This window comes from Aspergillus campestris (assembly GCF_002847485.1).
Source record: "Aspergillus campestris IBT 28561 chromosome Unknown P168scaffold_17, whole genome shotgun sequence".
Classification (NCBI taxonomy): Eukaryota; Fungi; Ascomycota; class Eurotiomycetes; order Eurotiales; family Aspergillaceae; genus Aspergillus; species Aspergillus campestris.
In genome coordinates this window covers 159,679-175,654 of record NW_020194352.1, presented here as the reverse complement: position 1 = coordinate 175,654, position 15,976 = coordinate 159,679, and the positions used below count along the sequence as shown (strand labels likewise).

Genomic DNA, 15,976 nt, shown 5'->3' with positions numbered 1-15,976 from the left:
TTTTCTTTTTGGTTTTTTTGGGTTTCCTTTTTTTCTAAACAAAAAAACCTGTTCCGCGTTTGGTCGCGATTGGCGCATGGGAGGGGCCAGGCATATGGGCAAGCAAGAGCCCACAGCATTTCGGTGTTTGTGAGAACTACATCTGGCGCATGTATGGGATTTCAGCGTTCAAGTTCAATGTTCTTGCATTGGAACCCGGGTCATTTCTGCTTCGACTGCTTTGTTCATTTCATCTTTTTCTCCTTTTCTTTGTTATGTGTTACTGCCTCTGGCTGGACCACTTGGCGGGGCTGTCCTCTCTCCTTGCCGACCCATTCCTTGCCGTACCCAATCCCTTGAAGAGGGGCCGGGGGAGAAGAAGGTCGGCTCGCCAAGTCTGGGTCAGCTAGAGGTAAGTATACTATACACATCTGTATCTAACGCTGCGATGACCATTGCAATCCCTACCTATGTCATCCTATTCGTCGTCTAGCGGACTTTCGCAGAGACCTCCTCCCTTTCTCCCTTGCGGAGAGGGTAGTGACCGGGCCTGGTTTGTCCCTGATGGCGGATGAGGATGGATGGGTGGGGGTATTCATTATTCATTATCTACATGTACAATAGAGATTGCTTTTCTTTCTTACGCTTAACTGGGATCTATCATCTTTCATTGATTATTTCTGCTGTTCTTTAGTGTAAATTCGATCCCTCAAGACTGATGGAGATGAGATGGAGGAGAGCAAGGAATGACTACATACCTATCCTCCTCGCTCGTTCTTCGAATAGGTAGGTAGGTAGGTAGGTAGGTAGTAAGATAGTAAGCAGGCTGTCTCAGCATTCTTAACGGTGTTTGCATTGGTAGGCAGTACTACATTATTTGTGGTTATTAACCAGGGAGGTAGGTAGGTAATTAGACATCTTTAATATTCTACAGCATTACTATAGTAGATTCAACAGGAAAAGGACCAGCAGTATGAAGAAGATGACAGCCCAAGAGAATCATAGTTTATTGTGATAAGGTAGTAGTAAATACATATACAGAAACGAAACGAAACGAAACGAAACGCCAATAGCATCACAGCGATACAGTGTTAGATAAGATATATATAGTCAGTGTGATAGAGGGAGTCTTTCCAAGGCTAGGTTAGGTAGGCAGGTAGGTGGTGTCGTGCTTGCTTCTTTTATCCATGCTGAGTGAATTTGGGTAGGCGATGTGAGGTATGGAGGTATGGAGGTGAGGTGGTAGATCATGGTTAAGTTTCGAAATATGAGATGAAATAGGTATGTATGATACGATTGGTTAATGACTAAAGAAACTTCTTGGGCATGCCCGCGCGACGACGCTTGTAAACAATGTACGACATGGCTAGGACGGCCTGGGCGCCGACGATGACGAAGATGAAGAAGCCCATGCGGGGGGCGGACGCGGTGACCACTGCACATTATTAGACTGTGTTCGCATATTAATTAGATGGGAGTGGACTCACCACTCATAAGAGTATCCTTGAAGCTCTCGGTCAGACTCAAGTGCGACGACCGCAGCGTATCCTGGAGCTGTGCGAATCGTTCGTGGTAATTCTTGCCTTCCAGATCGCGGATGACGCCCTGGAGGAGTTGCTCGATGCGCTGGACTCGGGCGTCTAGTGCGGCGAACTGGTCTTTGCTAGTGACCTTTTGGAGAAGGTCGGCTTGGCGCTGGTCGTTTTTGGAGTTCTGGTTGTTGAGCTCGCGGAGGACGTTGTTGGTCGCGTGGTTGATGAGCTGCAGGCGGGCGCTGAGGTCGACGAATTGTTGTTCGACGTTGGAGCCGGAGGTATCACCGCGGGGTTGTTGGACGGTGCCTTGTCCTTGGGCCTGGGCCTGGGCTGCGGGGGGCTGCTGCTGCTGCTGTTGTTGCTGCTGCTGGTTGGAAGACGAGCCGCCTGTGCCGACCTGGGCGGTCTGAGAGACGAATTTGAAGACCTCGAACGAGTCGGGATTCTCGGGGGTGGCGGCGGTTATGCCAAAGGTGTTGCCGAAGGGCAGGATGATCTGTTGCTGTTAGAGATGATTGTTGAAGCTGCAAAAGGTCCTACCTTGTTGGTGGAGAAGCACAGCTTGTCATCGACCGTCACTTCAAAGATGGAGCGTGTGTGCTTGAGGCGCACCACGGACGGACGGCCAAGGTTACGGTACGAATAGTCGCAGTGTCCAAAGGCCAGGCTGTCCACGCTTCGGTGACTCTTGTAGTCCGTCGATCCGTCGTTCAAGAAACCGCGAACGCTGCCACCCTAGAACTAGTCAGTTTGAGACAAGTTTGTATGTCCAGAGTACGCACTCGTCCACCGTGTGTATCAACCACCAGCGCAAACCCGTCGAACGGCCCCACTGTGTAGATGCTGGACGATCCGATCTTCTGCTGACCATCCTTCGCGTACCACAGCTGGAGGTTACCACCACCTCTTTCCATGCCAGACGCTCGGAATTGAAATTCTGCCGTCCACTCCGGTTGAGAGATACTGTTCAATATTTGTTAGTTTCGCCGGGGACATATATTATTATAGTACTCACGGAGTCTGTGCCCAGGCATATCCTCGTGTGTTGCCCGGGTACGGGGGTGTTAAAATAAGCTTGTTCGAAAGCTGCCTCCAGTCAGTAACCACATAATTTCAAGTATCATAACGCCCAAAACATACAATTTGGGGAGCGTGACCCTCTCCGCCCACTTGCCATCCCGGGATGGAATTGCCGTCGGGGGATAAACTATATAGATATCAGCATGCCGGCCCGATAACGCAGAAGGATGCACGTACGTTTGACCATGGCCAAAGCTAGAGGATTCAATCACCGACTGCGCAGTAGCCACTGCGGCCGAGAATAACAAAGCGGGAATCTTCATTGTGCGAGATGCAGTCGTGTCTCGTTGGATAGATATGGGACTTGGATAGATATGGGTCGTGGATAGATATGGGTCGTGGATAGATAATGGCGTCGATATTCGTAAATTGAGAAGAAATCAGCAGACACTATGCAATAAATCCGCTATCAAGATAAACACAAAAACAATTCTGGAAAGAATTGATCAATCCGAAGCTCGGTGCTTGAGCAGCGCGGAGACAACGCGCGAAGTAGTCCAGCCAACCACAATAGCAAACACGCAGAGGCGGACTTCTCGAGCAACGGAGGCGACAGCAGGGGACAATTCAACGATATGGTGGATATCAAGGCTAGAGAGAGCGACGGAATGGCGAACTCCCACGTCAGAAGCAAGGTCCATGAGAGAGATGAAGAACAAACAAGGATGAAGCTTGTCGTTCATCGAGTCATGTGGACGGAGACACACTGGCCTTTTTCCCGCGGCGCACGTGACCCGCGCTCTCCCCGGATCGGCGCGCCCGCCCGCTGTTCCATGGATGAATTTCCTTCCAGCTCAGCTTCATCATGCCCTACGACTCCAATGGCTGATCTATACCCGTCGCTGGCCCAGTGCGCCATTGTCGCCACTGCGTTTAAGGTCCTGCTCTTTCCTGCATAGTGCGTTGCTCCTGTCTTTCATCGTTGAACTCTCCTAACCCGGCCCGTCGCAGCAAATCGACCGATTTCGAAGTCCATCGCAATTGGCTCGCCATTACCCATTCGTTACCTGTGCAGGAGTGGTACTACGAGGTAGGTTCAGGGCAGCAACATTGGAGCGAGGACACGGCTCATATCGGTAGAAAACCTCGGAATGGACGCTCGACTACCCCCCGTTCTTCGCCGCGTTCGAGTGGCTGCTGTCGCGGATAGCACAATACGTGGATCCGGCCATGTTGGTTGTGCAGAATCTGGGGTATGATTCGTGGCAAACGGTTTACTTCCAGAGGGCGACTGTTATTGTGTCGGAGTTTGTGCTGCTCTTTGCCCTCACCCGGTGGGTTCTCGATGCGCTGCGGACCAAATCAGGATAGTACTGACCGGTTGAACTAGGTTCGTCAAGTCGGTCTCGCAGGACAATAAACACCTCGCCCACATTGCAAGTCTCTCGGTCTTTCTGTCGCCCGGTCTCTTGATCATCGACCATATTCACTTCCAGTACAACGGGTTCATGTACGGGGTCCTGATCCTATCGATGGTTCTGGCGCGCAAACAATCCACGCTCTTATACAGCGGTATCACGTTCGCCGTGTTGCTGTGCATGAAACACATCTATCTATACTTGTCGCTGGCCTGGTTTGTGTACTTGCTCCGGGCCTACTGCCTTGACCCACGGTCGATGTTGCGCCCTCGGTTTGGCAACATCTTCAAGCTCGGAGTCTGCGTCCTCGGCGTGTTTGGTGCTGCGTTTGGGCCATTCGCCCACTGGGGCCAATTGCTCCAGCTGAAGGATCGGCTTTTTCCGTTCTCCCGGGGCTTGTGCCATGCTTACTGGGCGCCCAACATCTGGGCCATGTACTCGTTCACGGACCGTGTTCTAATTCCTCGTATGTGTCTGTACTTGAAGTCTGGTGTTATTGACTAACGTGAACAGTTGCTCCGCGGTTGGGTCTGCCAGTCAAGGAAGACGCCTTGTCGAGCGTGACTCGTGGTCTGGTCGGAGACACGTCTTTTGCCATTCTGCCCGAAGTGACCAAGGAACACACCTTCATCCTGACCTTGATCTTCCAACTCGTATGCACACCCACTCTCTCGTCTCTGATGAAATACTAATTCCGTGTAGCTTCCGCTGGTCAAGCTCTGGTTCCGTCCCGACTGGGAGACCTTCGTCGGCGCCGTCACTCTCTGCGGCTACGCCGCTTTCCTCTTCGGCTGGCACGTACACGAAAAGGCCATTCTCCTAATCATCATCCCGTTCAGTTTGATCGCGCTCAAAGACCGCCGATACTACAGCGCCTTCAAGCCCCTCGCAGTCGCCGGACACGTATCGCTCTTCCCGCTCCTCTTCACCGCCGCCGAGTTCCCTCTCAAAACAGTATACACCATCTTCTGGCTGGTGCTGTTCCTCTACGTGTTTGATCACGTGGCACCGGTCCCGGAACGGCCGCGGATCTTCCTCGCCGACCGATTCTCCCTCCTGTACTTGACGGTGGCCATCCCGCTGGTCGTGTACTGCTCGCTGCTGCACCAGGTGTTCTTCGGACTGAACCGGTACGAGTTCCTGCCGCTGATGTTCACGAGCAGTTATTCTGCGCTGGGGGTGGTGGGGAGCTGGGTGGGGTTTATGGTCGTGTATTTTACGGCGTAGCCGACCAAAGTAATATTTGTTAAGTACCAATTTAATAAGTTCTACCTTATCTTCGGACAGACAGCTGTCTCTTATCTCGTAGGTAGTATCCTACCTAGGTAGGTATATTCATGATGTTAGAGGTAGATAGGGGTGTGTTTATACAAACAATGATGTAATTCGTCAGCGTCACCGTTTGCATTGTTTGGCGAAACCACGTGCCGGGACGCAGACCCACTTGATCAGCCACTAACGCATATACGGTTAGACTTGTTTCTCCGATCTATCGGTCACACTGCAGACATACTATATATTGAGAGTACACTTTTTCAGAGTCCCTCCGGTAGTAGTAAGGAGTAAGTGATCTACTTATTAATGTTTATTCAATGTAAGTAAAGATTATCCAGCAGTGTTATATAACTGTGGACAACTTGGGGGACTGAGAGGATTTCGATCCGATGCGGATTGGGGGGGCTTTTTTGCCTCCCTTTGCCGCCACTGCTTTTGGACTGTTAGTATAGTTTATTCTGTATATTGTGCACCGTTTCTCGGGATGGGTAGTATATTATGTATGCTAAATGGAGGGTATGTAGGGATGTCGATTTGCTATTGTTATGATCATATACTTCATGTTCATATTTAACTGTGGTATACTACTTGGTGGGATTATATAGGGATTGGTATTGGAGGTAAGTGTATTCTTCACTGTAGGGATGTTGGCCAAGTCAGTCTACTATTTCCTGTCCATACACAGAATATGATATATCTACTCTCTAGTACTGTAGCGAAGAAGCATGGGTAAATAGGTGGTGTGCAAAGGGATTATGTTCTTTCCTGCGGGAATGATTGACTATGCTCGGTAATGGGTGGAGAACACCTTCTAGTGATACTGTGCTCAGTATAACATATCAGGTTCAATAATTAGATAGTTGTATAGCTGCGAGGAGCAATCTGTTGTGTTGATTGATAAAGGAAGTATTTGGTTGTTTATAGTCGGTCTATACATTCTGGAAGCATAGTTATCTGATTTCTTGATACCACCGACAGATTAAGAGAAACCGAGGATCCACTGTGTCTGTCAATCAGTATGTCAGTGCTTGAACAAGTTCCAGATCTGTCAAGTTCTCGAAATTGAACCAAGGAGATCGGTTGACCACAGAACTAGGTTTGTCTGCAAACAACGCTCATATAGTGAATCGATGGTGTACTATCAATAGCTGCGGCGTTTATTAGATCATATTGTAGTCGAGAATGATCAGGTAAAGACCTGGGAATGTCATGGAGTATGACTTGATCTAGGGTGAAGTCAGTCGATCTTGATCGTCTTGGCATCTGTATAACCCGTATAATTGTCAATCTGCGAGGAATAATGTCTACCGGTAGTATCTGCCGGACAGTATGTCTATTCAGGTGGTAAGAAGCTTTGAAAAGTGGTGGTTCATATCCTTTGGAATCCACCTAGATGGTTGTGCTGTCTGTTGTGGTCGATCCCCTGGCGGTCTTGTCGATCCCTCGGACGGTGATAATGGGTAATCAGAGATCAGACTGGCAGAATAAATATATCATTTCCAATCTATAGTAATCTCCCGTCAAAGAGGAGCAGAATGAATGCAAGAACGTGGAGAATTGAAGAGAGACAAGGGTGATAGTCAAGCAGAAGAAGAGAGAGAGTGCAGCAAGCAGAGTGGAGGAGAAGAAGCAGAAGGAAAGTGCCCAAAACGGTATAGTGAACGCCAGTCCGCCCGCCGGTCTTTCTCCTCCTCAGGCCCAATCAGCGGCCTTGATGCCTCGACTGGAGAGGAGAGTCTTTCATTATGGAGCCTGAACGTCTGCCCCGACCGCTTCTCCTTTCTCTCTTCTTTCTCTTTCTTCTCTTCTTTCTCGTCTCTTCTTCTTTCACCCTCCTCGTTTCTTCCTCTCTTCTACCCACCCCACCCCCTACATATCCACCTGCATTTCATTCCCTACTCCCCGCACCTCTCCCTTCGTCTCTTTACTTCTTCTTGTCGCCGGGGTCCCGCTCCTTCTTCAACCCACTCCCGCGTTACTCCGAGTTTTCCCCCCCGGGTCGTCCACCATTGATTCAATCCGCACTTCGCGACTGCGCGACTGGAGACGCGTCGACTCGGTAAGTCTCTTGTTGGAGATCGCCTCGTGACCAGATTCGGTGTCTTCCCCGGCCGGAAAAAGCAGAGATCGACGGGGTTTTTCGCCGTTGCTCCGTCGCGTCGAACACGCCCACACAGGACCAATTTCCCTGATACCCAACCACGCGGCGTTTTCCTCTTTTACATCGGTTACTGTGACTATCATTCGTGGTTTTCGCGTTCGCGTGATCTATGACCGACGTGAATACTAACCGTCTACGTGCGTCATAGGTTGGTTGTGTTGCAGAAACCGTCCCAGTAATCTATGATCGATTAGCGCGCGTCTTGCGTCGGAGAAGAACATGGTACGCCACACCTCCCGATCGTTGATCGACACGTCAAAACACTGCTCAAGGAGGAACCAACGGCTGACCTCTACAGGTGCTGTTCAAACGGAAGCCCGTCCAGTACCTCCCACGACCCGCGATTGAAGATGACAGCTCCGAGGCATGTGCATTACACCCAGATGGAGGAGGACGTTTGCTTATACCACGCAGGTTTGGGTCATCCCCGAGACCAACGAGGTCTTCACCAATTATGAGCCCTACCTCCAACGCATGGATTTCTACAAGCAGAGGAGGTTCATCTGCGAGATCACCGGTCATTCGGGGCTCAACTTCTTCGAGGCGCTGAGAAGTGAAGTGCGCGACCCGTGACCCCGGACCCCGAATCGCTCACTGACGCGGATTGACAGATGGAGGAGTCCCGCGAAGTCAACAACATCTTTCCCGATGCGCTAAAGGAGCCGATCTTGCGCCGAATCCAGTTTTCCACTGTATCGCGGGTCGATAATCTTGGTACGTGCTGCAGTACGTTCGTGCGCGGGCCTAAGCTAACGTTCGACAGTGGATGAGATCTATGAGGTGAGCGCGCGCGCAATTCGCCCCGAGCCTCTTTACTGACCCCCCCACAGGAGTTTAAACGCGATTTCTACCCCGGTGAACCCGTCCTGATCCTCCTCGACGATAATACCCGCCTCCACGGCATCATCCGCGACAAGGCCAATTTTGCCGAACAACTCCACCCGGACGGATCGGTCAAAACCCCCGCCTATGCCATGTACCTGGTCAAGGTGTTGGATCGGCCGAACGAGGAGGCCCTCCTCGACCACGAACACATCACCCGAGATCGCAAAACCTTCACGAAACAGATGCTGCGCGCCTTTATCAAGAACAACGTGAACCGGGAGTCCTGGAACGGCGCCCCGTGGCTCGTGAAGTCCTCGATCGCCGAGGAATACCGGATCCCGACGGAGGTGCCGAAACACCTCCAGTACGGCGCCAAGGTGGCGGAGAAGAAGGCGATGAAAAAGGCGGACCAGGATGGTTTTTTCGGGTTTTTCGCATCGCAGCAGTTGCCCGAATTGAAGCCGGCCGCCGTCAAGGGCTCCAAATCCAAGCCCTCGAATCAGGACCTGAGCCGGTCCAAAGAGGCGCAGTTTCTGGAATACCAGCGTTCGCTCAACGGCAACCCGGGCTTTGTCGTCAACAACAAGACCAACGGCGCCGCGCGTCCGCCCAAGGGCCCAGAGGGCGACAAGAAATCCCTCGCCGTCCCCGCGGTCGTCGTCAAGCAGGAGGAACCGAAGCCGTCCCCGCCGCCTATCAAATACCCCATCGAGGACTTGGACATCGCCCCGGAGCGCGAAAAGAAACGGCAGCGCCCGCTCCTGAATCTCCTCACCATGGACGAGACCGAGGACTCCGACGACGAAGACATTCTGCATGACGAACTCGAGATGAAGTCGGTCGGCTGGCTGTTGGAGACGTGGAATACCCTCAACGTGTACTGCGAGGTCTTCCAACTGGATTCCTTCACCTTTGACGATTTCCTCCAGGCCATGCGATTTTCTTCCGCGGACGCCGACTGCGAGCTGTTCGTTGAGGTCCACTGTGCCGTGCTCAAGAAACTGGTCAATGCGGCGGATGATGACAACGGCGCCGTGCAAGTTTCCCTGCCGGATCTTCCGGAGGAGGAATCGGATGATGCCGAGGAGGAGGACGAGGCGGAGCCAACCCCCGAGCCCGAACCGGCTGTGACCAGGATGACCACCCGGAGCAGTCTGGCCAAAGCGGAGTTGGAGAATATAAAGTCTCGCGGAGACCGCAGCCGCTCGAGTACGGAGGAGATTCAGGTCCACCGCGCGGCGGAGATGTTTGGGGATTACGGTTGGATCGACCGGCTCCGGAAACGCGAGTTCCGGAATGGCGGGTGGGAGTTGATCATGGTGGGCTTGCTCCATCGGTTGTCCCAGCGTCCACGCATGGAGAAAGCGTGCAATGAGATCTTACAACACCTCGCGCCTCTCGATGCCGAGCCCACTCAGGAAACCGCCCAGGTCCAGTACTCCACGCTCAATGTCAACTTGCGCATCCAGGCGTTGCAGATCATCTGCATGCTGTGTTTGGAGACCAAAGCGATCCGAAACTACCTCGAGGAGTGCGGGAATCAAATGACGGAATTCCGTAAAGAGAAGATTGAGCATCAAAAGGCTCGCAAGGCTGGGTATATATCCTATTCTTTCTTTTCTTTTCTGCCTTAAGCTCACAATATGTTAGCCTTGAAGAACTTCGCCGACTGCATCAGGAGCGGAAAGCCCTCCAGCCGGAACCTGAAAAATCACCCACACCGGCTCCCGAGCTGGATGCCCTGGAAGATTCGAAGATGACGGGGATCGACACGGAGCAAGATTCCGACGACGAAGACGCACCCAAGCGGTCACTCCGCGGGGGAGTGGATCGCATACTCGAACGGAAACGCAAGCAAGACGAGGAGCGGGAGCGAAAGGAACAGCTGGCCAAACAACCCAAGGGCACCAAGCAGTACCAGCGCGTGCTCAAAAAGATCGACGACCAGAAGGCCTCGATCGAGAAGCTCGAGGAAAAGATCGAAGTCCTCGACAACGACCTGAGAGAAGCCGACTGCCCGCGTACGAGGTGTCTCGGGAAAGACCGCTTCTGCAACCGGTACTGGTGGTTCGAACGCAACGCGATGCCGTACGCAGGGATGCCAAACAGCTCGACCGCAGAAGCCCGCTACGCCAACGGTCGGCTGTGGGTGCAGGGGCCGGACGAAATGGAGCGGACGGGATTCATCGACGTGTCAGACGAACAAAAGAAGGAGTACCAGAAGGATTTCCACGTCACGCCGGCCGAACGCAAAATGGCCGAAGAAGGCCCGACGCAGCTAACGAACGCGGACGAATGGGGCTACTACGAGAGCCCGGACGCCATCGAGCGACTGATCGACTGGCTCGACTCGCGCGGGCTGCGAGAGTGCAAACTGCAGAAGGAACTGCAACTCCACCGCAACAACATCTCCAAGTACATGAACGTGCGGCGAGAGTACCTGGCCGAGACAGCCGAGCGAGCCGAGTCAGAAGACGTGCCCACGAAGCGCGTCTCAACGCGCAATAAGACCTACGTCGACGACGGCAAGCACCGCTGTCTCCGGTGGCACAACACGACGGCACTATCGGAAAACGGGCACCTCCACGTCGACGCGGCCCGCCCAGCCAAACGAAAGCGCGCGACCGACGAGCCCAAAGATCTGAAAGCGATGAGTAGACAGGGCAAGACGTTAACTCGCCAGGGGGGTCGTTATAATTTCTAACACCTCCCTCCACTTTTGGAATTTCCACTCTTTACACTTGGAATAAAGGAAGGCGTTTGGTTTGGTTGGTTTTTTTCTTTTTCAATTTTTACAAGTTCATTGTGACAATTTCCTTTATTTCAACAGCAATGACCTCATTCCATACAGTTTTGGATGCATGAGCGATGATGTGATCATGAGAACTTGATTTACACCCACACACAGGAAGAGAGAGATATACAAACAAGGTGCATGTAGGAGGAGCATTTGCATTTAGATCTGGCTATAGTATAGTTGGTATATAGTTTGGATAGGATTGATTGATTGATAGGTAGTGAAGTGAAATGGAAGTGTGTTGTACATAGACCGGATCATTCTCCCACTTAATACCAGTAGTATCTGTAATAGCAATACAAAGTAAGTGAACTATCTAAAGAAGTTCAGTTGTCATAGTGAATTTTGATATGATAATCCAACTTCTAAGATGAAACTAAACCTTGGAATGGCCCTGAGTTGAAGTTAAGTTTTCTTTTCCCAAGACAGGCACTCGTCGGGTATATGACCTATAAGTACTCCGTACACTTGAATATAGCCAAACAACCACCAACTAACCATCTCACACCTTATCCTCTAAACCTATAGAAACCATTGTATATCAATGAAACTATATGAACCCCATATTCGAAAGAATGAATAATGATCATTAGCTACTTAGTCAGTCAATTCAAGCACGCGTCTCGCAAACACTAGCATCTCCCAACCACCCAACCACCTCGACAGCAGGATCAACAGGTCGTGATTCTGGCATCTCAGGTCGTAAAATCTAGTAGCCCGTACCACGAGCTCAGTCCCATGGATGAGTGTTGCTCGGCAACTAGTGATTGAAGCACTGCTATGATGTTGTATTCTACGTAGTCAACTGTGTACCTTGTATATGTATGATATGTAGGTAGTACGTAGATTTGATTAGACTTATATTGCAATTACTGCAGTATGGAAGTACTCTACTGTAATAAAAAGGGTATCATATATGAATGGGTCAAAGAAAGGAAGTAGGAAACTACTTTATAGCAGCAGACCAAGAGAAAGAAGTTTATCATGAGAATACATGTATCAAGAGTCTATTAAACCAGTAAGATTGAGATAAATAAATAAATAAAATCCAGACTAAAATATGTAATTGTGAATAGATACCCTTTCCCTTCTGGCACTGCTTCCTTCACGTCCAGGCATACATCACTGCCTGCAGTCCAGGATGGATATGGAATATGATGATGGACAGGAAGAAGGAAAGAAGGGAAGAGAAAGGAAGAGAGACAGAAGAGAAAGAAAAGAAGAACGAAAAAGGTCAACAAATATAGACAGGAAGGAGAAACCAGTAGTAAAGTGAGGTAAGGTAAAAAGACGCCTGATGACTGCAGTAGACAGTAGGAAAAGAAAGAAATGAAGCAATTTATCTTCCTTGGACTTTTGTGACAAATCTGCCACAATACATTATGGAAGTATATGAAAAATAAAAGAAATAAAAGAAATAGGAGGTGGTCGCTGCAGATAGCCCAAATTGCTCAGATCGAATGTCTAACCTGTTGGCAGACGGAAGAAAGAAGAAAGAAAAATTGATTAAACGGTTATGTAGCGGAGTCAAATCGAAGAGGCTATTAAAGGTAATTCGCGTAGTCAAACGTCTGAGTGCCGTACTTTGCCCTCATCGGATCAGCGGAGCTGCTGGCTGTGACGCTGGTCGAGTCGGACGGAAACGACGCCGGGAGACTCATGCTGGATGTGTTTGCGTGGCTATATGGCATGGCCGCGTTCATGCTGTAGGGGTGGTGCTCGTAGGAGTAAGGTCTGTAGTCTGGTGCTTCGGAGACGGGGATCGACTGGATGGAGGGGATCTGTCGTCCTTGGGATTGCATCTGAGATCCCATCTCCATCCCGCTGTATCCTTTTGGGGCGGGCATCGTGAGGGGAGGTTGGTAGCCGTGTACTGGTTGATCTGTAGACAATACGTTAGGTTGGTTTGTATGTAGGTAGGATATGACGACGCACTCTGGCTGTCCACGCTGTAGGGCATGGATTGTTCCGGCTGCCCCGTGGGCGATACGGAGCCTTCCAACTGCCGCTGCTGGTCGTATCCCACCACCATGCCGTTCGCCGGTCGATGCAGGGTGTAATCGACCGGGCGTCGTGCGTACGGCAGTCCATGATACCCAATAGAGTCTTGTCGATATCGTCCAGGGAAATGCAACCCAGCGCTGAGCGATGCTTCAGAGAAGCTGCTGGATCGTGGATAGGGGAAGGTCCCCCGGTTATTTCGATGCAGGTCTGTCAAAGACCCCGGGGCGCGACTCGCAAGCAGGCTGGCTGAGGGATACGCGTCGATGCTTCTGTCAGGGCCTGCCGACGAGAAACCGTGCCCGGTCGTAGACGCAGAGCTCAGGGGAGAAATCACATAATCGTCATCGTTGAGTCGTTGGAGCCCGTCCGTCATTAATACCTATGACTGTTAGCCAGAGTCTTGAATCACGGGATGAAAAGCGAACTCACCGGCCCATCCGACGATGGCTTTCCTTCAAAAGGCGTCCGTAGCACTTGGGTTGTATCGAAATCATCCGGCAAGGCCCGAGATTTCAACATCCGCTCCCGGTCATTGCTGGTGAGTCGCTTGAGCTTTGCTCGTCTGTTGAAGTCAGTCTCCGTGCACCAGTCCTGCATGTACTGAACTCGAGACGTACCGGTTCTGGAACCAGACCTGCACCTGGCGTGGGGTCAACCCAGGGATCTCCCTCGATAACCGCTCCCGATGAGCAGCATCGGGGTGTGCTTGTCGGGTGAATTCACTCATCAAAAACCGAGTTTGGTTGTGTGTCAATCTGTTGAAGTATCGTCAGCTACATTCACCACCGCCGACCGTCGACTTTTGGCTCTACCCACCGGAATCTCTTCATCTTCTTCTTTTCGAGTTTCGAGTCCGACGAGTGTCTCTTCTCTCCGGGAGATCCAGCACCGTCGTCGGAAGAATCCATGGCGTCGCCGTCGTGAAAGGCGTCTGCTAGTTCGTCCTTGCTTTGCCGTCTGATCGTGGGGGTCGCCTCCGGGGCTGGGATGTGACTGACACCCTGTTTCAGGGCCTCCGGGCCGGGTTGGGAGCTGGAGCCTGCAGCTTCTGGGTGTTGAAGGCGCGCGTCGCCCTTGGGGACGTCAGCCCCCGGTTGTCGGATGGGAGTGGATGTGCCCGCACGATTCGCCGCCGTCAAGGCGTTCTCAGCCTTGATCACCGCCGGATGCATGGCGGCTGGGGACGGTTTCGACGGCTCGCCGTCTTTCTCCCACCTCCCGATCGACTTGGATGGAGTCACCTTGGGTCTCGACGGGGCCTGTTCACTGTTCCAGGAGGCCGTTGGCCAGTTACTCTGAATCCCAGACAGGTGAGAGGTCACTGGAGGCGGCAGCGAGGACAACCAGGCACACGGTCCGCTGATTGACATGGTAGAAGCGACTCTGTCTGTTTCTCCTCTGGTGAGGCAGGTTCACGAGGAAGTCTCAAATGCCGATAACGATGCTGGATCGATATCCGGCACATTCGAGACAAGAATGTTGAAGACTGGACGGCGATTCAACCGGGTAGAGTGCCGGATTACAGTCGTCCAACAAATTCTTCCACCCCCGATGAAAGTTTCCAACCGTGATGAACGTGACGAACAGAGAGGATAAAAACAATGAGGCAGAGGAAGAGATAGGCTGACTGACTCAGTGACTGGGGTAGTAGCAGCGAGTTGGTGGCAAAACACGTCAAGAGATATCAATGCGTTCTTCCCTCTCTCCTTTTTCTTGATTTTTATTTTTTGGTTTTATTTTTTTTTCACCCTTCTTAATTTGCCCCAGGCAAAGAAAAAACGGATTCACAATATCAGCTCACACCAACAGCCTAGGTTAGGAATGAGGGTCGATCAGGTTGCTGGGTCCAGAGAATGGCCGGGGGGGGCGCTGGAAGTGGGGGGCTGGAGAAGACAGACGGCTATGGGCGAGATTAAACAGTTGCTGAGCCAAGCGGGTACCGCAACGAATCACGGCGAGTGGAGATCACACAGAAGTGGAATAGGAGGAGAGATAAATGGATGTTCCAGGTTGGCTAGTCAGGGTTCTGCTAGAGATGCAGGTTGGAGGGAGCCGTGGGCATTCCGTGCTTGATGGCCGGCCACCAATCTACCTGTACACCCCCACGATCTTCCGGTGGATACCAATAAGGGAGCTGAAAGGATTGGAATGGTACGACAGTAGGAAGGAAGAGATAGGGTAGAGGAGGAGAGCAGAGAGGGCAGGGGAAGAGGGAAACAAAGGGCTGGGAGGTACGGAGTAGGGCTCAATGCGCTTAGGTCGGCGAATCGAAAGGACAGGGAATATTGGTATGGATGACAATTTCCGAGCCTCGAGGATTGAGGACGCGTTCCGATGGAGCAGATGAGTTCAGGAGTATGGATAGAAGGGGAAGGAAGGTGAGGTGGAGTGGAGGATCGATCTGGCCAGTCTATAGGGGATCTGTATGATGGAATGAGGATGGAAGCATGGAACGTCTGAGCTTGTTGACAGTTGAGAGGAGAGGTCATGAAACGAGAGACACGATCGATATCAAGATCGTCTCATGGTTGTATGAAAAACGGGGGATAGAGGAGGATGAGGGTTGACAATGAGACTGATAATAAGAGAATGCAAATCGTAGATAGTAAACGATATCAACAATGGCCTTGGTGAGTGGCGAGCTGAGTGAGAACAACTCCACCGTAAGGAAGAGAAAGACAGAGAAGAACAGTTTAGGAAGGAGAATTATGCGAATGATAAGAATCCAATTATCATAAGATCCCAGAAGGAAATGAAGGATCGAATACTACGTTGCTCTTACTCGCATCCTGTTCCCTGAGAAAAGGATTCTTCCAGACAAGCGGTTCCTTGACTTGACACTTGTCAGTCAATCAGTCTAGTCTGGACGGTCTAGTATCTGTCTGGTCAAGACGCGCATCACATCGCATCGCATCTGGCGGGTCCGATGTCGTTGATGATATCCACCGTCCACTCCACTGTC

General features: G+C 51.4%; 5 protein-coding genes across 5 annotated transcripts; 3 read left to right on the top strand and 2 right to left on the bottom strand.

The window, feature by feature from the left end:
* Positions 1–24: 24 nt before the first annotated feature.
* P168DRAFT_81609 (uncharacterized protein) lies at positions 25–470 on the top strand. Its single transcript, XM_024842158.1, has one exon. The coding sequence runs from the start codon at positions 150–152 to the stop codon at positions 387–389; it is 240 nt and encodes a 79-aa protein (XP_024688535.1). The 5' UTR covers positions 25–149; the 3' UTR covers positions 390–470.
* Positions 471–972: 502 nt separating this feature from the next.
* Positions 973–3,248, bottom strand: P168DRAFT_260991 (putative lectin family integral membrane protein). The gene is made up of 7 exons (XM_024834682.1): positions 2,772–3,248; positions 2,655–2,721; positions 2,530–2,600; positions 2,297–2,477; positions 2,055–2,249; positions 1,467–2,010; positions 973–1,414 (listed from the first exon to the last, which is right to left on the bottom strand). Exons 1-7 carry the CDS (start codon positions 2,855–2,857, stop codon positions 1,287–1,289), a joined length of 1,272 nt encoding a protein of 423 aa, XP_024688534.1. The 5' UTR covers positions 2,858–3,248; the 3' UTR covers positions 973–1,286.
* Positions 3,249–3,405: 157 nt separating this feature from the next.
* Positions 3,406–5,179, top strand: P168DRAFT_260989 (dolichyl-P-Glc:Glc1Man(9)GlcNAc(2)-PP-dolichol alpha-1,3-glucosyltransferase ALG8; the record flags this gene model as incomplete). Its single annotated transcript, XM_024834681.1, has 6 exons — positions 3,406–3,492; positions 3,546–3,624; positions 3,675–3,868; positions 3,925–4,418; positions 4,466–4,605; positions 4,655–5,179. The coding sequence occupies exons 1-6, from the start codon at positions 3,416–3,418 to the stop codon at positions 5,177–5,179; spliced, it is 1,509 nt and encodes a 502-aa protein (XP_024688533.1). The 5' UTR covers positions 3,406–3,415.
* A 2,245-nt stretch (positions 5,180–7,424) lies between these two features.
* P168DRAFT_81547 (DDT domain protein) lies at positions 7,425–11,011 on the top strand. Its single transcript, XM_024842157.1, has 7 exons — positions 7,425–7,610; positions 7,687–7,752; positions 7,803–7,946; positions 8,000–8,102; positions 8,152–8,168; positions 8,219–9,810; positions 9,864–11,011. The coding sequence occupies exons 1-7, from the start codon at positions 7,608–7,610 to the stop codon at positions 10,915–10,917; spliced, it is 2,979 nt and encodes a 992-aa protein (XP_024688532.1). The 5' UTR covers positions 7,425–7,607; the 3' UTR covers positions 10,918–11,011.
* Positions 11,012–12,554: 1,543 nt separating this feature from the next.
* Positions 12,555–14,384, bottom strand: P168DRAFT_285752 (homeobox domain-containing protein; the record flags this gene model as incomplete). The annotated part of the gene is made up of 5 exons (XM_024836231.1): positions 12,555–12,892; positions 12,946–13,393; positions 13,444–13,576; positions 13,632–13,769; positions 13,831–14,384. 5 exons carry the CDS (start codon positions 14,382–14,384, stop codon positions 12,555–12,557), a joined length of 1,611 nt encoding a protein of 536 aa, XP_024688531.1.
* Between the last annotated feature and the right edge of the window lie 1,592 nt (positions 14,385–15,976).